Below are 26105 nucleotides of genomic sequence, written 5' to 3' on the forward strand. Positions count from 1 at the left end.
TGGGGCTTCTCTCTGAGTCACTCCACAGAGATAGGGGAGTCCCGAGAAAATGACTTCAGGAGTAAACAGCATTGGCATCCTCTGTGAAGAAGCAGCTTTCCACCCATCTCATACGGTGATGCTGAGACACCAGGAGGAGAGTTCAGGGGTCGTTTGGTGGTGTTCACCCCAAGGGCCTGCAGGGAGGGGCACTGGGGCCTTTGGTTACCAGCCTTTGTGTTTCTCGTCCTAGGAATGGGCACGCTCTGCTGGCGTTCATGTTCTCGCGACAGGAGGGCAAGCTGAACCGCCAGCAGACCATGGAGCTTGGCCATCACATCCTGAAGGCACACATTTTCAAGGTGAGCTCCACACCGCTGGAGGGAGGGTTTCATTGGTACCACATTGAGGTTTTGGTTCTGGAGACAACTTTGTCAGCCCATGCCTAAAAGTAACCATTGTTCTCATTTTTCCACCCTCTAAATCTCTTAGAAGTTTCTACTTCATTCATTCCCCTTTGTTTCCTTGTTAAATAGTTGTAGAAGAAGCTATGTGACCTCTGTAGTTTCCTGCCACCTGGATTTTCTGATTGTGTCCTTGTTTCTTGTGGCCTAGTTTAACTTGTTCCTTTTTCCTCTGGATTTTTTATTCTTGGGTAGTTATTTTGAGCAGTTTAATCAGGTTCAGGTTTGATTTCCTCCCGTACCACCCACCCCTGCGTATCATAATTACTTTATACAGGTAAACCTTGGTATACTGCACTTTTGCTTAATTGTGCTTTGCAAATAATTGTATTTTTTCTTACAAATTGAAGGTTTGTGCCACCCCTGCATTGAACTAGACTTTTGGCATCATTTTTCCAGTAGCATTTGCTTATTACTTCCTGTCTGTGTCGTATTTTGGAAAATTCTTGCAATATTTCAGACTTCTTCATTGTTACTTCTTATGGTGTTCTGTGATCAGCAATCTCTGATGTTACTAGTACAACTTACTGAAGTCTCAGATGATGGTTGGCAATTTTTAGTAATAAAATATTTTTAAATTAAGGTATGTATTAATACATTTTTTAGACAATGCTATTGCACAGTGAGTAGACTACAGTATAGTGTAAACATAAAGCTTTCAAGTGCACCAGGAAACCAGAATAATTGCATGACTCACATGGTCACTGTGGTCTGAAACCAAACCTGCAATATCTTCGAGGTCTGCCCGTTAGAGTTAAAACGCTCTATAAAGTCTGTGTGAGGTTTCTGGGGTCAGGACACAGTGTACTTGGCGGGAGGCCATCAGCCATGACTGGTCCCTTCCTTCGTTAGGGACTATAAATGGTGATATTCTAACATTTATTCTTCCTTTAATTGATTAGAGAACCTCTACAAAGAGAAACTTTTCCCTCAACTGCCATCCTTTCTGCCAGGCGGACAGTAAATGTAGCAAAGGCAGGCTGGTTCCTTGATCCTTGGTTTTAGGAGGGGGAATGCTTACAGGTTCAAGTCTTTCCTGAGCACACAGCCTTTGCCTCATGTTCAGCGGGGACCTTCACCTGCTTCAGACCCATGCTGCATGTGGGAGAGGAGTTGTTGAAGCTGATTTGCTGCTGTTTTTTCCCAGGGCCTCAGTAAGAAGACGGGAATCTCTTCAAGCCACCTGCAGGCCCTGTGGATCGGGTACAGCACCGAGGGGCTGTCCGCGGCCCTGGCCTCTCTCAGGAATCTCTACACTCCCAATGTGAAGGTGAGCCACCCTCTGCCAAGGGAGCCAGAGCCCCCTTGCCTGACGACTGTTGCATCAATGGTCCTGCTTTCCCCTGCCCTGGGTTGTGGGCAAAGGAGGCTGGGACGCTTCTAAAGATGCGCTTTTCCTGGTGTCACACAGACGTGACTGCTCTGTTGCTGGTTCTCTTCCACAAGTGTGGCTTTCGCTGAGGCGGCAAGATGTGGGTGGTCAGGGGCTACCGTGTGAGCTCATGGTGACTGTTTCAGAGTGAGTGAGATAAGGGAAACAATTCACAAAGGAAACCAAAGGTCAGAGTGGGATTTCCAGGGAAAATGGACTTTTAAGGCATCCTGCCTTCCAATCTGGACTATCTCTTTATCGTTCATAGGAAATTAAGCCCTGATGAGTGACAAAGGGATGGTCACACAGAGGGAAACTTTACTAAAGGTTTTGTACACACGTGTATTTATGACCATGGAAAGTGTATCACGGTCTGCCTGCTGCTGAGCCAAGGGCTTCCTCATTCCCCATCAGTGGCTATCATTTTGCAGTATTTGCCTGAGCTTTTCAGAGTAGATTTTCCCTCCTCTGTTAATGCAGTCTTAGAATCTGAAGCATACAGAGGCCAAGTATCTGCTTAAGGCAGCAAAGATGGGTTAATTCCCATGGAGTGTGGGAACCACTGACTTAACATTATAGCTGTTTATTACCATCTTCCCTAGTGCAAAATAAGATGAGGTCGTAATTGTCTTCCCATTTAGATTTCTTACCTGCTTGATGTAGCTGCTAGACTCCAGGTCTTTCAGCCCCAGGCCCTGATGTGTTGGCTGCCTTCAAAAGCACTGACGTCATTTCCCAGATAGCCAGGTTCTCCCTCCAGTCACCTCCATGAGAAGTCATACCTGTTCTCTTGTTAGTAGCCCAGGATGGCCTAACATTGTTACCAGGTGGTCAGGTGAAGCCCTAGAAGTTTCCAAGAATCTTTTTCTTCTCCTCACTTTGGTTCATCAAACCCACATGACCAGAGATGGTGCCATGGAAGAGTCTTGTCCCCACACCCTCTCCAGCCCCGGGGGAGCCTCTGTGCCTCTGTCAACATGTCCCACTGTCAACATGTCCCACCCTCAGCACCTGCACCTTGGACGTGTGTCTGGGGATCGAGGCCTTGCAGAGCACTGCCCCCTCTTCTCCCTTCCCTGCTTTCCTGGTGTATAGTGGTCCCTTGGATTCGTTCCAGGTCCTTCCACAGATACCTAAATCCAAGGATGCTCAAGTCCCATATATAAGGGCACAGTATTTGAATATAGCCTATGTATATCCTCCCATATACTTTAGATCATCTCTAGAGTGCCTCTAATATCTAATGCAATATAAAGACTATGTAAAGAGTTGCACACAGAAAATTCAAGTTTTGCTTTTTGGAACTTTATGGAAAGTTTTATTTTCAAATATTTTTAATCTGTGGTTGGTTGAATTCACAGATACAGAACCTACTAATACAGAGAGCAGGCTGTATTTCCTTATTTTTTTTCTCTCTTTTTCAATGGAAGTATAGTTGACGTAGATTTTAGATGAACAACCTAATGATGTGATACTTGTTTTTATAGCACAAAAGGTCTTGTTGAACAAATATCACCACATATGGTTATAAATTTTTTCTTACAGTGAAAACTTAAGATCTACTGTCTTAGAAACTTTGAAATATACTGAATTATTATTGGCTTTGGTCCCGCGGGGTACATTACATCCCCCCCTTGCTGGTTTTGGTCCTGTGGGGTACATTACATCCCCCCTTGCTGGTTTTTAGAAGTGGAGAGTGTAACAACGCTGACAGAGGAGCCTGGGTGTCAGGAAGGACCCAGCAGGGCTCTGACCCTGGGGCGGCTCGCCCACAGCCCTCCCGCCCAGTAGAGCTTGGATGTTGGTTAGAGAAAGGCCACCACCGCCCTGGTGGATTCAGACAAGGTCTTTGCAAATACAAAAGTCCAGGTGGACTGAGTGCTGTTAGGGTTCCAGTCTCTAAAGGCAGAGGGCTCGTTGGATTTCGGCTGGGCTCACCCCTGGACAGGGCGCCTGGAAGCAGAGCAGCCCTGGAGAACTGCTCCCAGGAACCCCTGTGTCCACCCTGCACTCTGCAGAGGGGTAGGCTTGAGGGCTGTGTCCTGACTGAAGCCACGTGCAATTTCATGGGGTGAAGACAGGGAAGCCGCTTTTGTCATTAAGGAGCACTAGCTCTGAGCTGCTGCTTCTGGTCAAAAGGAGCACTTCCTTCCTAGATAGAGTTACTCTGAAAGAAGAGAACGTGCCAAGGACGTATTTCACGTGATGAAGAAATTGTGTTTGGAGTTTTTGTTTTACTTGTTATAGAAACTGGAATTGAGTTTACTGTAATAGTTTCATCTCTCATTTCAGCTGAAAGTATATCTTTTGGCTTCTCCATAATTAATAAAATTCTGTAATGATGGCAAGGAACAAAGAAAGAAAAATTAAAATGGAAGTGTCTGTTTTCACTGTTATAATGAATTATGGGCACAAAAGTTATTTTAATGTGGAGAAAAGTAAATGGGAAACGTCATACTCTGTTGAATATGAGTTTTTAAGACAATAAATTAAAAGGTACAGTGTAATAGTGTAATGAGCTTGACCCGCCTGGGATTATAAACTTTTCTCTTTAACATATTTGCAATTTTAAAATTATTCATCTTTACTTTGTTTTGTAGAATTCCAGTGTCGCCTACACCTAACATTATCCCCCCAAACTGTATAACTTAGTCACAGAATTTTAAGACTTTCTATTATCCTTTTGTTTCTTTTGTCTTTCAAAAAAAGGGAGGGGGGAGTGATTTTTCACAGAATCTTGAACAAATTACAGTAATTTAAAATTATGCATGCAATTAAGGAATTTTTTTTTAGAGAGTATTAAATGTTGTCATACAGGAAAGGATGTCATTTTGAGCAATAATTGCAGTTTGCCACTTTGGTAAATTAAAGCTACTTGCTCTGGAGTAATTACTTGGTAGTTGAATTTTAATTTTGGTGGCATGCCCGTGATTTCTAACAATGTGATCTACCATAGCCAAGCCAGGCTCATGCCAGCCTGGGCTCTGGCTGGCCCTCTGGGGTCCTGGCCACCAGGGCCCCCAGGCTTCGGTCCAGTTGGTTGTTTTGCTCATATAGTCCCATTGGACTGCCTGCCAGCCACAGGCTTCCTAAGGCTGTGAGCTCCAGGGAATTAAGATTGTGATTCTTCTCGCAGCTGGAGGCAGGGAGGGGAGGAGATAGGAGTTAGGTGTGGACCTTGGCCTAACTTCCCTGGCTGAAAGGATGCAGTTGTGTTCTGCATATTTATTAGGAAGTACGCATTTACACCAGTTGTACTGATGAAAGCCTCCCGATGGGAAAACTGAGCCTCCCACTTTACTACATGCTGGGCAGTACCTCTTCTGTTCCTCATGATCACATCATTTTACCTACTACCCTACCCCCTTTTTCATTTTCTTGGATTCATCCAATCCAGAGGTGTGTATAGGTAATATCACCATTTCCAGTCATTAAAGGAAGAGCTTCATGGTGGTGGTGACCAGAAGATTTCCATGTAGTTGGGAAAAAATATACAGGAAGAACCCTTTTTCCCCTTCCCCAAATGCTGAGTAATCTTAGCCAGAGCTGCTGCTTCAGCTGCTGGACTGTGATATGATAGTAGTGTTGTGCCCGGGGCTAATCTCTGCCTTACCTGCTCTGAGCCTCAGTTTTCTCACCTGTGAAGTGAAGGTCACTAAAGAACCTGCATAGTGGAGTGAAGGGACACCTCACTGAGATGTTGAAGCTCTTGGGAGAAGACTTGGCATTTATTATATGGTCAAGTGAGTTAGTTTCAGTCATCTTTTGCCTTCTTTCTGGACACTGAGATTCTCCTGTAAACACTTGAGAACTTGTGAATGTGCCTGGTGGTGAAGGTGAAGGGGAGCTGCCCACAGGCTGTGACGGGTCCACACCTGCCCTCAGATAAGCGGGAGGTCTCCTTGCTGCCCTATGCAGATGAGCAGCCCTGGTGTGGTGGGGGCAGCGGGGCAAGTCCTCTGGGTCACCTGGTTTCTGGGGCAGAGCGCCCTCCTGTGCCTTCTGAGGGTCAGAGACTGGGGCCCTTGTCTCTTGGAAGACCCAGAGGGATGGGATGGGGAGGGAGGTGGGAGGGGGGATCGGGATGGGGAACACATGTACATCCATGGCTGATTCATGTCAATGTATGGCAAAAACCACTACAATATTGTAAAGTAATTAGCCTCCAACTAATAAAAATAAATGAGAAAAAAAAAAGATCCACTAACCTTCCCTGGTTGCTCAGATGGTAAAGAATCTGCCTACAGTACAGGATCCCTGGGTTCGATCCCTGGGTTGGGAAGATCCCCTGGAGCAGGAAATGGCAACCCACTCCAGTATTCTTGCCTGGAGAATCCCAGGGACAGAGGAACATGGCGGGCTACAGTCCACAGGGTCTCAGAGTCGGACACTAAGAGACTAACACTTTCACTCCCCCCCGCCCCTTCAAAGGTGATTATAACAAAGCAAGTCATATTTATTTAGCACTTATAGGAAGCTCAGGTCTGTGCTAAGTGCTTGGTGTGTGTGGCATGTTCATTTTTAATCTTCACAACAACCCAAGGAAGTGAAGCTGTCTTTATTTCCACCTTTCAGGTGAGGGTAGAGATAGGTGCCCAGATCCCACAGTGGGAAGAGCGCCTGGCAGAGAGCAAGCCCACGCTCCCTCCACAGGTGCGCTCCTCACCTGGTGTGTTTACAGCCGTGGCTGCCAGCGGGAACCAGCTGGGAGCCCTGGGCCCCAGCCTAGTTAGAATCTCCAAGGGTGGGGCTGGTGCTTTGGAAACTTGCAAGCTCCCTGGTGGTTTCACCCAGCAGCAGGGTTAAGAAGCGTGGGTTTGGAGAAGATCACAGACTGCTTAGGGGGGGGTAAGTGGTAAAAATACCCACAGCATGGCACCAACAAAGGAAATGTTTTTCCCGAGAAGCAAATAGAGAATTGGTAACAAATGCCTTTAGGAAAGTTCTGCTTCTGTGCACAGACCTTCCATAAGACTTTTCTTATATAGTATTATGCAAGACATTACTGAAGCAACACCTTTCAACATTCTTAGAAGAAAGTTTCTGTGCAGTAGAATGGGGTGGTGTACTGTCATTTCCTTAAGACAGCACCTGAATCACAGAGAGGTTGAGTAATTTTCTGAAAATCACACAGCAAGTTAGTTAAGAGGCTGATTGAGAACTCAGACTGTTTAATCCATCATCTTTTTCTTTTAGGCTCATGAATCTCAAGAGGGGATGGGATTAATGGGGGAGGGGAGAGAGAGGGTAACTGGCGATCAAAGTCATCCTGTGAATTTGCAAGCAGTTTCTGCCTGTCCTTTGGTGACCAGAGTCCAGTGTGCCCATCAGTGATATTAAGTGTGTGTTTTTTTTAAATCTTCTTTATTTCTGTAATGTTGGTAAATGATGCCCCCTCTTTAGTCTTTTTTAATGTTTACTTGTTTGTTTATTTTGGCTGCATCGGATCTTAGTTGTGGCTGCGTGTGGCTCTTCCTTATGGCATGCAGGCTTCTCTGTAGCTGTGATGCCCGGGCTCAGTAGTTGCAGGTGGGCTTAGTACCCCCCGCCCAGCTTGCAGGATCTTAGTTCTCCGACCAGAGATCGAACTCAGCCCCCTGCATTGGAAGACGGATTCTTAACCATTAGACCACCAGGGAAGTCCCTGGTGTGTGTGTTTTGAAAATTTTGAAAAGCTGTTGGGGTTCTCCTCTGTATTCTTCTCGCCTGAGAACTCATTCCTTGGGCCTCGATAAAACCCCTGCTGTGCCAGCAGCATTGTCCTATTGCTGCCACACTGTTGGCGGTTACTCAGAGGGAAGTCGTTTTCTCAAAAACCCTGACTTTTGTTGGGCACTTACCCTTTTGAAATGCTTTAAAGTCCTGCTTGAGTCTGGTGCTGTTTTGAGGAGCAAACCGATTTAGGGCTGTAGAGCAAGCTTGGTGGGGGTGGGTTTGCCCGAGGTTGTGTCCCGTGTCACTGTGGGGACAGGGACACCTCTCCTGATTTCTCCTCTCTGACTTTCTGCCCTTGCGTCCACATGTGCTGGTTGGCAGCTGGGGGCTGGGTTGGTCTTGACCTGGTGAGGTTGGAAGATGGTCCCCCTGTGACTCTGTGAAGGATGAGGTGGGTCTAGTCACTTGGGCACAAGTGTGCTTCCTTTTTTTTTTTTTGGAAGTATTGTTGATTTATACTGTTGTGTTAGTTTCAGATGCACAGGAGAGTGGTTCAGTTTATACACACACGCATGCACGCACACACGCATGCACGCACGCACGCACGCACGCACTCTTTTTAAGATTCTTCTCCCTTATAGGTTGTTACAAAATATCGAGTGTAGTTCCCTGTGCAGTACAGGTCCTGTTGTTGATCTGTTTTATATATAGTAACTATATCTGCTAACCCCAGATTCCTAATTTATCTCCCCCTCCCCCCACTTCAGAAAACTAAGATCATGGCATCTGGTCCCATCACCTCATGAAAACTAGATGGGGAGACAGTGGAAACAGTGTCAGACTTTATTTTTTTCAGCTCCAAAATCACTGCAGATGGTGACTGCAGCCATGAAACTAAAAGACGCTTACTCCTTGGAAGGAAAGTTATGACCAACCTAGATAGCATATTAAAAACCAGAGACATTACCTTGCCAACAAAGGTCCATCTGGTCAAGGCTATGGTTTTTCCAGTGGTCATGTATGGATGTGAGAGTTGGACTGTGAAGAAAGCTGAGCGCCGAAAAATTGATGCTTTTGAACTGTGGTGTTGGAGAAGACTCTTGAGAGTCCCTTGGACTGCAAGGAGATCCAACCAGTCATCCTGAAGGAGATCAGTCCTGGGTGTTCATTGGAAGGACTGATGCTGAAGCTGAAACTCCAATACTTTGGCCACCTCATGTGAAGAGTTGACTCATTGGAAAAGACCCTGATGCTGGGAGGGAGTGGGGGCAGGAGGAGAAGGGGATGACAGAGGATGAGGTGGCTGGATGGCATCACCGACTCAATGGGCATGAGTTTGAGTAAACTCCGGGAGTTTGTGATGGACAGGGAGGCCTGGTGTGCTGCGATTCATGGGGTCACAAAGAGTCGGACACGACTGAGCGACTGAACTGAACCCCCCACTTTAAGAGGTCCTTCCTTAATTATAAGTGATGGTCCTCATAGTGGGAAGGAACTGACTTGTGGGCCATCCTCACTCAGAGGGGCTTCGTTTACCTCTTTGTCTGTGAACTTCTGTGTCTTGTGCCGTAGGCCCAGTGGGAAATGAAGCATGCCGAGTAGACGGTGGTGCTCAGGGTTGGTGTGTGGATGATGTGGGGTGTGTGCATAGAGGAGGGCTGGGAGCATTCTGTAGAAAGTGGGGGGACTTCTCCCTGGTGTCCTGGCATTGAAGCAGGCACAGTGGAGGTGACCCTTTGTCATGCGTATCTATGGAAAGGGTATTTATTCCTGGCAGAGGGAACTATACGGGAGAGGGTGGAAGCCCCGGAGGTGGGACCTGCCTGCCCTTGTTGCAGGACAAGCATTAGACCCCATGTGGTCACCTTTGCGGGGCAGGGGGGTGGTGGGTAAGTGAGGGGAAGAGTGCTGGTAGAGGAGCTCAGAGAAGCAGCTGAAGGGCTGGGTCACCCAGAGCTCAAGCTTCAGCGGCAGCCAGTGAGTCTGCAGGTTTTACACTCTGGGTTCTAACCAGTCTGTGTGGTATCACTGTTCTGAGGTGTGGTGTCACCACCAGAGTAATAATTTATCACTTTGCAAATATTCTGTTAGCTACTTTTGTGGGCACCGTATCACTGAAATGCCTCAGATTTTATATTCCTTGTCATCTTTCTGTATCCTCTAATGATCCCATGTGTCTCTGGTCAGATAAGAGACGCAGTCTCTGTGGTTTTCGTTCCTCATGGGCAGCCAGAGGTGGCCAGAGTCTGTCAGGGGGTGATTGATGCGATCAAGACCATTGAAGGGGACTGTTTGAAGAAACGCAGTGGGCATCTTAATAGGTGTTAATGGAGTGTCATTTTTCCAATGACCTGGAGATTTGAAGAAAATATTAGTATAGCTATAATTCACATAAAGTATTCAATGATTTTATTTTAAAACCTATAGGTAATGAATTTCCTTTTATATCTGGATCCAAGGCGTTCCATGGGTGGTAGATGTGTAGCAATTAGTCAGAAGAGCAGATGCTTTTCTAGGAGTTTTGTGCTGCTGACAGTCCCAAGCATATGAGCATTTTTAAGTGTTCTGCTTTTTCTTGCAGGTACAATTCCTTGTAGAGAAAAAAATGTATGCTCTTATTTTTGGCTTTATTATCTCACTGTTAATTATTTAATCCTCTGATGATTATTTCATTGTCCCCCAAAATGAATGTTCTGTTTTTATTTGGATCAGACAGTGGTTTTCAAAACTTGATCCCCAGAACAACAGCATCTGTATCACCTGGGGGGAATTCAGTAAACAGGCATATTCTTAGACCGTACTCCCACCCCCGCCAGACCTACTGAATCCAGAGGTCTGAGTCCAGAGAATAGCCATTTCTAAATTTTTGTTTCATTGTGATTAAAAAAAAACCACATCATAAAATGTATCATCTTAACTATTTTTAAAGGTAGAAATCAGTAGTGTTAAATTTATTCATATTATTGTGCAGTAATAAAACTCCACAATAAAACTAAATCTCCACACCTATTAAAACAGGTCTTATTTCCCCCGCCTTCTCCCAGGCCCTGGAAGCCACCATTCTATTTTCTGTTTTTGTGAATTTGACTATTCTATGTCCCTTATATTAGTGAAGTCATATAGCATTTGTCCCTTTAAGGTTGGCTTATTTCTTTTGACCTAATGTTCTCAACAGCTTCCCTGATGGCTCAGTGGTAAAGAATCTGCCTGCCAATGCAGGAGATGCAGGTTTGATCTCTAGGTCTGGAAGATCCCCTGGAGCAGGAGATGGCAACCCACTCCAGTATTCTCGCCTGGAAAATTCCACGGACAGAGGAGCCTGGTGGGCTATAGTCCGTGGAGTCACGGAGAGTCAGACATGATTGAGTGAGCAGTGTTCTCAGGGTTCATCTGTGTTGTTACATGGGCAGGATTTCCTTCCTTTTGAAAGCTGAGTGCTATTCCAGTGTATGTACATACCACTTTTGTTTGTCCATTCATCTGTTGACCTTTTAGTTTGCCTGCAACTCTTAGCTATTGTGAATAGTGCTTGCATAACACGGCAGTGTGGGTATCTCATTGAGATTCTGATCTCATTTCCTCTGGACGTGTACCCAGAGTGGGATTGCTGGATCCTGAGAAACCTCCACACTGTTTTCCGAGGCAGCTGTGCCATTTTGCATTCTCACCAGCGAGGATGTGCATCTTTAGTGCATGTGTAGGTCGTACCGGTGCACATTCACGTTTGAGAACCACTGGACTAAGGATACCACCCTTCTCCACAAACATTGTTATGATCGCCAACTTCATGAGAAATTAATCTTGTTGGGGGACATTCTCCAACAGGTGAGCCGTCTCCTGATTTTAGGAGGGGCCAACGTGAACTACAGGACCGAAGTGTTAAATAACGCCCCGATCCTATGCGTCCAGTCTCACCTTGGCCATGAGGAAGTGGTCACTCTGCTTCTGGAATTCGGCGCCTGCCTGGATGGCATGTCGGAGAACGGCATGACTGCCCTCTGCTACGCGGCCGCTGCAGGCCACATGAAGCTGGTGTGTCTGCTCGCCAAGAAGGGGGCGAGGGTAAGCGACAGCCTTCCCCGCAGAGGGGTGAAGGGGCCACAAAGGTGGGAAGTGTCTCCCGTTGCTGGTAGAATTCTCATTGGCCGGGCCAGGCTCCCTTCTGCCTCTACTTTGTCAAGGTGCAATGAACATAAACAGAAAGGGTGGAGCTACAGTGTGTGATGTGGCCTGATGTGGGTATGTGTGTGATAGACGTGTATTGTCTGCGAGAGGGAGAAGGGGCTGTGTGTTTTGTTCAAAGCTCTTATTCTGCTTAATCCTGCCTGAGAGGAGGCTCCTGGTCATTAGAGGCCCAAGTAAGGCCATCCTTTAAAAAGCCTGCAAGTGTTGCCCTAGAACTTGTTACAGAATTTCACTCTGCACTGGATGAGTTGAAGATTTAAATGTGATTTTTTTTTCTCCTTTTTATTTCATGTTATGTCTTTTTTAAAATAATAATAAAATGAGTTCTGTGTGTCTTGGAAGTCATGTGCTTCAGCATATAGCAGCAGGTACTAGAAGGCCCCGAATCCACATTTCTCCAGCTGCCATCTGGGACCCTGGGCCAGTTAAGCCAGTGTGCTCAGTGTTCTCATCCATAAAATGGGTACAACAACAGGGTCTACCGCAGGGCTGTTGTGTGAGCATAAGTAAATCAATATATTAAAACAATGCAAAGTAACTATATTATTAACAAGTTGCTCAAGGACTGTCAGTATTAATAGGTTGAATGAGGACAGTGCCAAATTCACAGTGAACTCTGTTTATTTTAAGCACTTTATTGGGGAAGGGAGAATGTACTTTTGAACAGCAACAGAAATAAATCGCTGGTATTTGTTTTTCTTCTTTATAGTTAGGCTTTTTGAAGTTCAACAAAAGACATTAGACTTATAGTAACTATGGGAGTCTTTTTGCTTTTTTCTCTTGAAAATACAGCACTTGGGATGGGTCCTCCTTAGTCCATGAAAGAAGGGAAATGCTTCTGTTAAACCTTCCCGGTAGGTTCATTACTGCTCATACCGCCCCTCCATTTCCACTTCCAGACCATGGCTTGGCTTTTTTTGGAGGCTAGCTCTGTAGGAGGGGGTGGAGTCATATAGGTGGCTTATGTAGGCAGAGCCTCTGGGTTGAGGTGCAGAGCATCTTCAGAATTTGCAAGTGAGGCTGGGCCCTAAGTCCTCTCCCAGCCCACGATTCCCAGGCTTAGACAGGGAATGACGTGTTATCTGCTGCCTCTTGGACCATTACGGGTATGCAGCCCTCAGTCACTGCCCCTTCGTGGCTGACCAGCCTTCCTGCCTTTGTGGCCACACTTGGCATGCTGGCATGACCTGGGTCACCTGCCTTCCCCAATAAAATGCCACTTGGAGTCCCTTCCTGCCCTTCCTCGTACAGAGCTGGGATCTTTCCAGATCCCTCCCTTTTGCTGGCTTTCCTGTTTCAGTGACTAAAGAACTGTTCTGCCCCCCAAATCATAGCTTGCCACAGAAGGTTAAGATTAAGGATACTTCACTCAGTGACTAGGGTTGGGAAGAACAGGTTTTGTCTGCCCTCATACCTGCTCCCCAGAGAACTCGAAGCTCCAGGTCACTTCCTAGAGAGACAGAGGGAACGAGGAGGATGCCTTGTGATCACTAGTTCTACAGAGGGAACTCGAGGTCTGGAACAGTGCACCAATTGCAGTAATTCAGACAGAGACTCTCCAGAGAGACACAGTGGGACACGAACCCAATACATCTGCAGTGGGATGGGGTTTGTCCACAGCACATGTGGGTCACTGTGACAAAGTGATGCTCAGCTGTGCTTTCCCTTGCTCCTGCCCGCTCCCCCAGGTGGACCACTTGGATAAGAAAGGCCAGTGCGCGCTGGTCCACAGTGCGCTGAGGGGCCACGGCGACGTTCTCCGCTACCTGCTGACCTGCGAGTGGTCTTTGGGCCCACCCCAGCCAGGCGCGCTGAGGAAGAGCCAAGCCTTGCAGCAGGCCCTGACTGCGGCCGCCAGCATGGGCCACAGCGCGGTGAGTGCGGCCTTTCCCAGGGCACTTCTGGGAAAACGGGAGCCCAGTGTGTGGGCACTTCGCACTCACCTTCTTCCAAGTTGCCGGCTTGTGATGCACTGAAGGAATGAAAGGAAATGAGGGTTTCCAAAAAGAGCAGTTGGTTTCACCACGTGTAAAGATGTCCTGCTGTTATCATACCCCTCCTGTGAGTGGAAGTGGGCGGGGGGCTGGGGAGCTCCCGCCCGGAGCCCCTGCAGCTGCTTACTCTCTGCTCTGCCTCCTGTCTTCCTGTCTTCCTTCCTTGTTCTGTTTTCACCCTCGAGTCCTGCTCTCCTCTCCTTTTCCCGCTTTGACTCATCCTTTTGTCCTTGTGGTCTTTTAACAATAATCACATGGAATCCTGTTTCTAAACTTGTTCTTGAGTATTCGAAGGATTTTTAAAAATAGAGCTGTTTAAAATAGAACATGCTCTGGTAGCATGTAAGAGTGCTTGTCATTTGCAGTTCCTATGCTGAAGGAAAACTTCGTGCAGTAGTTACATCAAGCACTTAACTTCTGGCAGATGGCAGTATTCCTCGATTCGAAGATTTTGTTGTCACCTCCTGACCCATGTGTCTGTGAAGTTAATAATATTTTACCCTTTTTCTTCCATGTATTTCTCCCTCTGTGTTGTCTTCAGGCAATTAGGGTTGCCAATGTTTCTAAGATTCTTCCCCACAATGACTTTGTACCAAAGTAAATGTGCCAAATGTAAATGTACCAAATGTAAAATGTAAATGTACCAAAGTAAATTTGGGTACAAAGCTGGCTGGCTGACTTTTACCATTTAAAACACTGGAGCAGATACACATATACACGCAGCTAGCTGGCTTATTGTCGGCATTTAAAATGTCGAAAATACACATATACACTGCTTCAACCATGACAATATATTGCAGCAAGTTGAATACAGAAGCATATAAGAAAAAGAAGCTATCTTCTCTTAGGACAGGCATAAAAGAAATTTATAGAAGTGTAAAACAATGCTAGTCAAGTTAATATGTTTTAGTTTTGGAGAAAAATACTCTTTTTCATAAAAAATGAAAACGTACATTTCATAAAAATGTATTAAACATTACTATATAGTGGGTTTATTGTTTTTTAGATTAAAAATACAAATAAATATTTTTAAAGACCCATTTACATAGATACAGAGAGAACGTGTTAAATTGACATATTTGAATATGGATGTTTTTCCTTTTTAAACTGTTCCCTAAATCTGCATGGGTCCAGAAGGTGAAATATCATCTTAGGAAGGACAGCAAAGCCACGTTGGATATAACCCTAGTCTCGGGCTGTTGTGAAACTGGCTGTGAGGAGCTGTGGAAAAGCAGCCGCATGGCCAGCCACAGCTTCATGGCGAAGGACAGGGCTCATTCACCAAAAGGCTTGAGGGTTGTGTTAGTTTCCACATGCTGCTGTAGTAAGTGACCACAGACTTCGGTGGCTTGAAGCAGCCTGTTCTGGAGGTCAGAAGGCTGAAATTAAGTTGGGTCAGGAAGCCGATGTTTCTTTTGGAGGCTTCAGAGTAGGGTGTTTCTCTCTCTTTTTTTTTTCTCTAACTTCTGGAAGCCACCTTACTCCTTAGCTTGTGGCCCTGCCTCTGTCTTCAGAGTGTGTTTCCTGTCATCTCACCTCATCCTTCCCTTGACCCTGGTTCCTCCTGTCCCTCTTACAAAGAGCTGTGATCGTATCAAGTATCTATACAATACACACCGTGATAATGCAGGATAATCATCCCGTTTCAAGATTCGCAGTCACATCTGCAAGCCCTCTCTTCCCACGTAAGGTGACATTCACGGGTTTTCTGACTAGGATGTGGGGCCCTTATTGTGAGTGGACTGGGAACCTGGAAGATGGCCAGTCTTCTGCTCTCCTGTGGCTGCCGGTGAGCAGGGTGGAGGCTGACTCCGGTTCAGGGCTCAGATACTTCTAGCTCCCTGCCCCCACCCCTGTGACGCACCCTGCTGTTTGACAGAGGGAGAAGAATAATGTGAGTGGAAAAAGCATTTGAAGCAGCATTATTTTATTGAAAAGGTATATACATCACCTTGTTTTCCTTCCTTGTGAAAAAAGGGATTCACCATCTTCTGGCGATTTATGCAGAAGCTGCACTCTGTATGATCTCCCCTGTCCTTTGTTGATGAGCCTGGCATATTTGGGTCATGCTGGAATTCATTAGAATTCTGAGTACCTAGTAATCCTGAACAGTGTTGCCGAAATTCACTTTTTTTTTTTCTTCTTCTTCTCAAAGTGAAAGTGTGAATAGCATACGAATTATGCTGGAAAACCATTTTCATTATATTCTCTCTCCTTGTGCAGCATGAGATAATCATGGTTAAAAAACAACACGTTCTCTCCTTTGATACACAGGATATAATAAGCGCATATGGCTTTGAAAACTCATTAAATCACCTTGCCACTTCTGACAGGTGCTCCAGTGCTTGCTGGGACTGGAAAAGGAACATGAAATAGACGTCAATGGCACAGACACGCTGTGGGGAGAAACAGGTAATTATGGTTCCACTGCTTGTAGTTGGGGCCAAGTAGCTCCTTGATGTTCTAGCCGCCATTTTGGCCTAGTTGTCTTAAGAATGACATGGGATGCATCTGGGCCTATTGTTATCACAAAGCATTTGAAGTTAGGAGCTTTTGAAACTTCCCAAATGATGACTAAAACTTTTCTAGAAGCAAGTGCAGTTTGAATCATTTTGCATTAGACCAGCAGTTCCTGTGCCTCTGATGAATGTCAGCTAGAAATACCCAAATAAGGCCGTGCTTTCCACCTTGCTGAGTGTTTTCGTGTCCTAAGCAACCTGGTCATCCTGTGACTGTGTACCGTGAGCAGGGCAGAACTTCCAGCCCCGTGTTCAGGTGAATCCAAGGTGAATCCAAGTGAATTCAGGTGAATCCAAGGTGAAATCAAGGAAGGCTCTGACCTGCCTTCTCCAGAGTAAGACTCAGTCCTCATGCAGCCTGCATAACAGACTGAATACCAGCTACCGAGGCCATATCCTTTGGTGTCAGATGTGTGTTTTGAACTGTAGTGTGGGTGAGTAAGTCTCCAGGAAGATCTGAGTTGGCTACTTCTCAGGTTAATATTAATATAAATAACGCTGCTTTGAAATTTTCCATTTGACTGAATTGGTCTTAGAAGTGTGAGACTTTATCAGTTGCTCTTTATCAAATGTAACCAAAGGTGTTTAACATGCATTTCCAGGCTGTGTCCTTTGCATGACTTCAATGTCTCCTGCACAGATTTATTTCCAACTGCTTCTCAATCATTTCCTAACCAGCCAAACAGTGGTGTGTAGAGTCCCTCAGCTAACTCATACTTAGGAAAAGCCTCAAAGAGTTTCTTGATGGGTAGCACAGGTGCTCAGCCCCACAACTTCCTCCCCACTGCTCCTCCTCCCCTGTCAACCCCCCCACCCCACTCCACTGTAGATGATGCCAGGCGCGTGCATGGGGCTTACAGTGCTAGTTGTGGTGATGTGGGTGGTGGGCTGGCAGCAGGGGGTGGTGTTAAGGGGCAAGAGAGGTGGCGTGTCTGCTAGGTTCAGGGAGAGTGCAGGACTCACAGACGGGTTTAGATTATGCTTGGGGTCCACATGTATAGATGTAAATATTGGCCTTAATTCCTGATGGAGTCTTCCCCCCAGCCATTTCAATAGTATGGGCTACTCCATATTTGGTGAAAGTTTCCACCACTTCCTATTGTGCTGTGGGCCTCAGGGTAGCCCACAGGCCAGCGCATGGCTTTCTTTGTGCTTCTCCAGAAGGCCAGATCCCTGTCCTCTGTGGCCTGCAGGCAGGGTCTTGCCTCTTTGTCAAATGAGGTGAATAATCCTGCTGTCTAGGATCTGGTGAAGACTGAATGAGATGTAACAGTCTTGGCCAGACGTTCCCAATGGTCAGAACCCCTGGGGCAGTTGAGCCTAGAAGTTCTGATTCATTAGGTGTGTGTGACTTCACACACACACACACACACACACACACACACACACACACACACACACACACACACACACACACACACACACACACACACACACACACACACACACACACAGCCTAGAAGTTCTGATTCATTAGGTGTGTGTGACTTCACACACACACTCACACACACACACACGTCTGTGCTCAGTCTCAGTCTGACAATTATGCCTGACTCTCTGTGACCCCATGGACTGTAGGCTGCCAGGCTCCTCTGTCCAAGGGATTCTCCAGGCAAGAATACTGGAGGGGGTTGCCATGCCCTCCTCCAGGGATCAAACCCGAGTCTCTTGCGTCTCCTGCATTGGCAGGCAGATTCTTAACCACTGCACCACCTGGGAAGGATAGGACACTCTTTTCCTAAATGTCCACCCAGGTGATTTCAGGGTCTCTGTGGCCTCGGGACAAATAGAGAATCACTGTGAGCAGCTATTTTAAGTGCCGGCCTCACAGGGACACTCATGAGAGGAGCCGTGATGACGATGGGGGTCAGTGCTAGTACCTGTAACACCCCTCACTTAGCTCAATAAGAATCTCTGATCTTTAATATTAGAGGGGTGTTTTCTTTCTGGGCAAAAAAAAAAAAAAAAGAAGAAGAAATCCAGAGAAGCAGAGACGGCTTTGACTGGAGGGCTCTGTTTATGTGGTCCGTTTTTTCTCGAGATGACCAGTTCTGAGTTTCAGTAAGCACCTTCCTTCCTTCCCCCTTGAGAATCTGCTAGGTTGTAGACTAAAGCATGTAAGAGAAACTATAGGCTCCCATCAACCTCAGTGAAAGGATGAATAATGGTTCAGCTTCTCCCTTGCAAAGCGTCGTGTATAACCTTCAGACCACTCTGCAGCCTGAGAAGCAGGTCATAGCTTTTCTCTGCAGGCAGTAAACCTGAATTTCCTCAGTCGAGAGTGTGAGGGATTTTTCAAAAAATTTAAACCAAGAGAAAGCTAAACACTATTTCTCAGGCTTAGAAGCCCCAGCTGTACTCTGTGGCTGCATGTCAGTAAAACCAGTCTTGCCTGCTCTGCATTTTTCTGTCTGATATTTTTCTCCTATGTTCTTTCAGAAATGTCCACCCATGTCTGCTACTACAGACCGTCCTGATTTCCAGAGGAAATCAGGTTGTCAGTGGTTGTCAGAGGAACACTTTGAAATCTTGCAGAGGAAGTTTTAGATGAGGGAACATCTGCATATATGGCGCTTTGCGCAGATGTGTACTGCATTGCCCAGATTGTGAGGACTGTGATTGGGATTCAGCCACACAGGGTCCACATTACCTGACATCAAATGCCTTCTGGAAGAGACGGCCCCAATGATGACAGCCTGAGTCGATGGGGCAGCTCATAGTCCTTGTTCTCGGCTTCTTGCTTGGTTCCCTAGCCTGTGTGGGTTGCATGCTCTGTGCGCTGTTTCTAATTGCTAAAGACTCGCAGAATGAAAGCAGCTGCTTTCCTTCCTGGTTTGATCCTCGTTCCTGGGTGTAGTCAATGGTGGTTTGTGCCTAAAACACTCTAGGATGGAACTTGCCTGTCTCTGGCCGCAGCTTGAGGGTAGGATCCCAAGAGTTCATTCAGGTCTGTGCAGTGTAGATTAGCTATGGACAACTTGGATTTAAAATACCAGCTGATGGGCTTCCTGCAGGGTCTCTGTGGTCTGTTCTTGGCTCACCTGCCCAGCTTTGATGGTGTCCATGCAGTGCTACACTGCCCTGTTTAAAACTCAGCTACCTGAGCTGAGCTCTAAATCAGCTATCTCTCCTGGTTTTGGAGAGCAGAGAGCCTAATTTATGTAAGTTTCCCTTTCCACCAATCTCTGGAGCCATTTGCTTTTTATGTCTATTTGGTTTTTAGATCCAGCCCTTCAGAATCATTCCTGTAGCTCTTCAGCACTTTCCCTTGTTCTCACGCAAATAAAGGAGTGTGACACTCACTCCAGTGGAAGAAGAGTGAGGAAAAAGCTCGGAGCTCCCAAGGAGTGGGCTTGGGGTTCGTCTCCACCCAGAAGCTCTGCCTGTGTGGCTGCCGAGGCCCCCTGCCCATGACATTCACACAAACAGCCTTGGTCAAACAGCCTTGATCCTGTAGTTTCTGGGCAGCCTGAACCATGACAAAACCCATCAGATGCTCAAGTTATCTGCTTCAGGCATTCCACAGTCATGACAAACAAGTGCTGGCTCCCACGAAGTCTTGACCTAACTGAGTTACTGTTTTCTTGTCAGTGTTCGATGGGAATCAGCCTGATAAAATGATCAGAAATGCTTAACTGGTGACCTCATGCTGCTGTGAATTGTCAGAGGAACTGTGCTTCCAAAATCCAGGCATCTCTCACGTCTGTGAGCCTGCTGTCTGTCTCTAGTCAGAACCTCTTGCTCTTTAGGGGAATAGAAACGCTTCTATTTCAGCGAATATGCCTGTTTTGTAAGCAAAATGTTCCCAGCGCTGACTCCTTGGGGTCACATTGCAGTTCCCTGCTTAGTGCTTACTGCTTATAAATGTGATTGTTGATGTTGCTTATCTGATGAAAGCTTATTGTGCCTACATTATGGGTTTCAGGAGGGCAGGACTCTCCAAGTCTCCTGTGCTCTGCTTTCTGTAGTCACTGTGTCTGGTCTCATGTCCTGTAGAACTTTCTGTGATGATGGAAAGGATTGCTATCTGTACGTCCAGCCTGGGAGCCACTAGCCACTGGTTTTGTCTGGTGCCTGGTACACAGCTGTTGACTGAGCAGACAGGTGTAACTTTTAGGGTAGGTAACACTCACCTTGCAGAATAATTTGGGAGAAATTGTGTTTTTGGAGGGAAGAGGTCAGGAGCCCGTTGCTCATTGGGACCTGGCTCAATGTGTCTTGTCTGCCATAGTGCAGGTCATGTGCTACTGGACTCCAGGCTGGCTTAGATGCCCTCAACCCAGTCATCTATGTGACTGGGTCCTGTACTGCATCTTTTGAAACACCTAGCTATTAGCAACTACCCTTGGCATGGACATGACTGACAGGCCAAGATGGCCCGTGCCAGCCCCATCTTTGTGTGCATGACATCTCCCTCCCCACACCGCCAGCCCGACTGCCAACCCCCGATGTGCTGTGCCCTGTTGTCCTTTGGAAATCCTTCTCACTGCTTCCTAGTTGGTTGCAGCAGGCTTGGAGCCCTGGCTTCACACATGGGTAGGACGCCATCCTGCCTGTCAGCCAACTGCTCCCAAGGACTGCCCTTCCCTAAGTTATGAACTGAGATGCCCCATCAGAGGTAGTTAGATGTCTCACTGAAATGTTTCATGTCAAGTATTCTTTTATGTTGTTCTTGCTTTTTTAGTTGGTAAATACTTGCCAAAGAAATTTAATCATTGTAAATATTGTCTTTATTGCTAAAGCTGTTAAGAACACTATATTTTCCTCAATTTCCAAGAAGGGTTGAATTTTCTCCCCAGTAAATCAAATGGGATTTTTAGCTGCATAACCTTCATTATCATCATTTGTGGAGGCAGTTTAGTCCAGCATGTATGCCAGTCATGGGTCACTCTTCTCTAATTCTGCGTGGAATTCTGGATAGGACTTGAGTCTCAGCCCAGCCCCTCAGCTGGGTGTGAGACATTTCCAGACCAGTTTTGGGGGAGGGTCCTCACCCCTGTTTCCTTATGGGACCAGGAAGCCAGAATATGAGTTGTTTTTCATCTTTGCTGTTTTAAAAGTTTCTCTCTTGTTTCCATTCAATTGCTTCAGTTTCCACTCTGGGACTCTGCCTGTCCTTCTTGGGTGGGGGCGGTGAGGTGTCCCTCAGCCCTCACTGCAGGGACCGTGGACAGCTGAGCTCATCACACCCAAAGCCGCCCCAGAACTCTGTACGTGAACATCAGGCAACAGGATGCCTTGTGGTTGATTTAAAAAGAACCCTCTATTCTTTCAGATTTTACCTTAGGTTTTTTTTGGAGAGAGTAGGGCTCTTATTTGTTAAGAATTTAAAGGAAATTTGAGACTTCTGGATTGAGTTTGGCCTTCACACCAGTTAGGTACCTCTCAAGGCAGAATTCAGGTGAGAGACTAGAAGGAAAACAACTGATCGTTACTTGTTGGGACATGTGGAGAATTTACATGAAGGAATTTGCTTTGTAGAGACAAGCAAGTGACTTCTGCTGTACAGTTTTTGGAGGTCCTGGGGAGGTCTCATCAGTATTGCTGGGAAGTCCTTGTTTAGGCATTCCTTCCTCTGCTACGGTTTGCTTTAGAAAAGAGCGGTGAGATGGGTGGAAATCCAGATTTCTGTCCATTCTGAACAAGGTAAAAGTTTTGGCTGTCCTAAGCATAAAAGCCTGAAAGAGGGGGTAACCCAGGACCTTAGAGACTATGAGGGTGGGGATAACCTAGAAGCGGGGTGATCCAGCATTCTGGATGGAGGGGGCAACCCAGGCCCTCAGAAGGGAGGGGAAGGTGGGTAACCCAGAACCCTGGAGAGGATGGGAAGGGTAACTCAGGACCCTAAAGGGTGGGAAATGGGGAGGGGGGTGACCCAGGACTGTGAGAGGGGAAGGACAAAGTGGGGTAATGTAGGCACTGGAGGAGGAGGTAACTCGGGCTCTGGAAGGAGCTGAAGATGGGCATAGGGTCACTCTAACAATAGAGGGGATTGGGGTGAGAAGGGGAGGGACCGGGTGTATCCACACCCTGTCCCCTTCCTGCCCTAGAAGGCACCTGGGGTTTGCCCCTGACATGGTGACCTGTCCTCTGCTGAGAGGACAGCAGGAATCAACTGACTGTGTGTCTCAGTCTTGCAGGGCAGGTGAGGGGCAAGGAGGCAGCCCATGGAAGCCCACAGAAGCATCTCAGGTGCATATGGACTGGTGGCTTGACCGCTTACCAGGACCGTGTGCCCCACCTCCATTGTGCTGCTTTTGCTGTACACAGAGGCCTTTGTTCTAGTGAGTTCCTTCCTTTTGATTAAAAAACAAAACCTGGGCTTTGTGCATGCAAAACATGCACTCCTTTGCATTTTGGTAGCTTAGAGCATCTTTACCCACAAACATGGCTGCTTGTTCTTTGGGACATTCCCTCCTAGCTCAGGAGGTTCACCTGCTCTCCTGTCGAAAAGTCATCTTGATTGTTTAAAATTCTTGTTGAAATATATTTGGATTATTTCTGTTTTTGAGCCTGGGCACTAGTGGTAAAGAATCTGCCTGCCAGTGCAGGAGATGCAAGAGACACAGTTTTGATCCCTGGGTCTGGAAGAGGAGAAGGAAATGGCAACCCACTCCAGTATTTATGCCTGGGGAATCCCGTGGACAGAGGAGCCTAGTGGGCTACAGACCGTGGGGTCTCAAAGAGTCAGATGCGACTGAGCACGCACACACTTGTGTAGTACGGTTTTGTCAGAAGGTCCCCCTTTTGCACTGATCCCTCATGTGGGGTCCTGCATTTAACTCTGCTCTCCTCAGCTCACGTGTATCCCTTTGAGGAGAGGAGGGAACAGCACAATGTACATGCTTTAAATAATGCGGTGTGTAAGAGGATCTGCCCAAAATGTGAGCATTCTCAGCACACTTTAGAAGTGACAGCTGGTCAGAGCTGCAATCTTCTGATAGATTTTTGGCACAAAGTCTGTATGGAACGTGATTTATGTCATCCCATATTTTAGGAAATTGTTTTTAAATTGAATTTATGTTATTTATAGCACACATTATCCCTCAAAGGACTTGATGAGGCTTCTTTGAAATAAAATATATAAGGAAAGGAAGAAAAGGTGTCAGAAACAGGACATGAGGAACAGCATGGATATTCCTGCCGTAATGCCCTGCATGTTTGCCAGGCTGAGCGACTGTTTTGGCCTTAGGATGCCGTGTGACCGGAGTGAGAACGGAACACAGTCATTGCAGATTATTCTTACTGTCTGTGGGAGAAAGTTTAACAATTCTTCAGGAGAAGGAAAGTATTTTCTGGTACCCTTGTTGTAGAACAACATTCTTAGTCTGATTGGTTGAATATTTTTTAAAAGGAGATTCTTTAGGGGCCAAAGTGTGAGAGTTAAGAACTCAGACTCCAACTGGACTCCCTGGCATCAAAATGCTTTCATGCCTCCCACTAGCTGTGTGACCTTAGATGAGTTTAACTTAGATGGTTTAACTTCTCTGGGCCATATTTTCCTCATCAGTAAAACCAGGATGAGTGGTACTTGCCTCATAGACATTAGTTGTGTATTAAATAAATGTGTGAATTTGAAGGACCATCAAGTGTCCTGTAGGAAGCACTTTACAAATATCAGAGTATATTATTAAAATGTCAGAATCTTATTTTCCTCCTGAGGGGAGATGAGCTCAAGGTCCTTCTAACTCTGCTATCTTTATTTTTATTTATTTTTTCTTTTCCCACTCTGCCATCTTTAATCTCACATTGCACTGTTTTCTTATCCTTCTTTAAAAGTTCTAAAAACCTAGTTTCCTTAGAATCACAAAGCGCATCATTGAAAGAGACTATAAGGGACAAAGAAGTTTGGTTCCATGTGAAGTCCTGTGGCAGTTGCACACTTTATTTCTTTAAAACAATTCCTTGGCACCTTGAGGTTCATGTTTAATCTGTGTACAGAGACGGACAGCGTGTTTTCACTCTAGAACTGGTCGCACATCAGGAGTGTCTTGGTTCCTCACATCTGGTTCCTGCCTTGCTTTATAAATAGTTCACTGGGAAATGGGCTGATACAGCGGGGGAGGCAACATTTTCATGTGCCGCTTGGTTGCTGCCTGTTGCCTTGTAACAGAGGTTCCCTCTCCTTGACCCCACCGAGGCCTGCAGCTGCAGGCCCTCCTGGGAGACTTGTGCCAAATGCTGAATGATAAGGAAGGGTCAGAACAATGAGGAAGGTGTTCCAAACAGCCTTCAGGGAGTGTTCTGGCAGTACTGGCTTCCCATTCGTAAGGTCACCCTCCAGCACCGGCATCTGCCAAGGCTAGGGGTGCCGGAGGCTCCTGGGAGTTCACCTCCCGGAGCAATGGCGTTTTCCAGTCAGAGCAATCTTTATTGTGTGTCGTTTTATCCTTTGCATTGTTGAGGGCTCAGGTCTTTGTGGAGATGAAGAATTTATAGCTGTTGGGAAGTTTATTCTTTTCATGGAAGCCTCCTCCTCCCTCAACCAGGAAGGAAATGCCTCACAAAACAAGGCTATGAGCTTGGGTTTTTTATAAATGCAGTCCTAGAAGGTGGAGGTGGGGGTGTCCCCTGGCTTTCTGGGAGGGGTCAGGGAGCTACTTCCATTCAGTCAGAGACCTTTGGGACCAGCCTGTCTGAATGGCAGTCCTGCCCAGACTCACAGGGGCAGCAAAGCGAAATACAGGCTGAGTAACCTCTGGGGTAACAACTTCTCCAGAGGCCAGTTATTAGAAAGTGCAAGGGGAGGGGCTGCCACTCCCAAAGAGGTTTAAAAAACTGAAATTCCAAATTATTTTTCTAAGCATCATAGTTTAGATAAGAGAGCTGAGAGACTCCCAGCATTCCATGATACCTTTCACCTTTGTTCTCCTCCAGCCGAGGTTCCATCTTCACTACCTTTGTCACATCTAATGGTTTCCATCTTGGTCACAACTCATTGACATTTATGCAAACCCTGCTGCTTACTGCAGTTCATTTTCCATCCATTTTTCTGAGAGATGGGAAAAACCAGTATGTTAGGAAACAAAGTGCACCCGTAAGCACAAGCGCAGAAGCCAAGCTGAGCCCCTTGGCCCCCATCCGTCCCTCTCACGGCCATCTCATCCGGCAGGAAGTGCTTCTGCGGCTGCAGCTGGCTCCTGTGCTCAGCTCGGGCCTGGGAGGGCGGCCTGGGTCATCAGTGTATGAAGTAAGAGGAGGTCACTGTCCAGAAACAGGGAACTGCCTGTGTGTGTGCTCCGACCTGTCACCCTTCTAAGGACAGAAGCATGTCAGGGCCGGGGGCGACAGTCCATTGTTGAAACCCCCAGGCCTGTTAAGCCACACATCCCCGTGTGTGTGTGAAAGAGAGACAGACCTGGCATAAAATGTCATAAACAGCCCTGTTTATGGAATAACTAGGTTCCAGGCGAGTTGACAGTTGAGTTTTTTTTAAATCATGTCTTTGCCCAGAGAACTTCAGTTCGTAAAAGATTCCTGCAAATGATCCATTTAAGCAAGAACCATCTCTCCCTGATGTTTTCAGTGAGGGTCTCCTATTTCTGAGTGTGAATCGGGTTTTCTTAAGATGAACAACTGCCACGACAAATCTCCTCATGCTCTGAAGACAGAAGATGGTACTGCCGCGGAAAAATTTTAGTCAGAAAATGATATATGCCTTCATGGGAATGTAGCTACAAAAATGCCATCTTGTTGAGGATTTTGCTAGTGGGCGAAATTATGTTCAGTGTGGGTCTTGAGAACTGCCGTGAGCTCACAGATATTTAGAGCCCACCTCCTTTTCATTCCAAGTCCTTTTTCTCCCTCCTTCCTCTTTAAATTCCCTTTGCCTGAAGCCAGGGTCTTGCCACTCTGTTAGGTGCTTGCTCCTCCTGTCCTGCTCCCTCCCCCTTCTTCTCTGGCCAGGCCGAGTGCACTGACCCTCGTCGGAAGCTGG

At 46.5% G+C, this 26105-nt stretch overlaps 1 protein-coding gene across 11 annotated transcripts in view; it reads left to right on the plus strand.

Annotated features, from left to right (window-relative positions):
* The window catches only part of TANC1 (tetratricopeptide repeat, ankyrin repeat and coiled-coil containing 1), a 241797-nt gene that overhangs the window by 198981 nt on the left and 16711 nt on the right, over positions 1 to 26105 (plus strand). For all 11 annotated transcript variants that reach the window (XM_043487584.1, XM_043487575.1, XM_043487574.1 and 8 more), the window contains 5 exons: positions 233 to 341; positions 1591 to 1713; positions 11296 to 11532; positions 13344 to 13529; positions 15983 to 16061. In XM_043487584.1, the coding sequence (XP_043343519.1) occupies positions 233 to 341; positions 1591 to 1713; positions 11296 to 11532; positions 13344 to 13529; positions 15983 to 16061 (734 nt within the window). The remainder of the gene's footprint in view (positions 1 to 232; positions 342 to 1590; positions 1714 to 11295; positions 11533 to 13343; positions 13530 to 15982; positions 16062 to 26105) is intronic.

The sequence above is a fragment of the Cervus canadensis genome, chromosome 15 (assembly GCF_019320065.1).
Source record: "Cervus canadensis isolate Bull #8, Minnesota chromosome 15, ASM1932006v1, whole genome shotgun sequence".
Taxonomy (NCBI): Eukaryota; Metazoa; Chordata; class Mammalia; order Artiodactyla; family Cervidae; genus Cervus; species Cervus canadensis.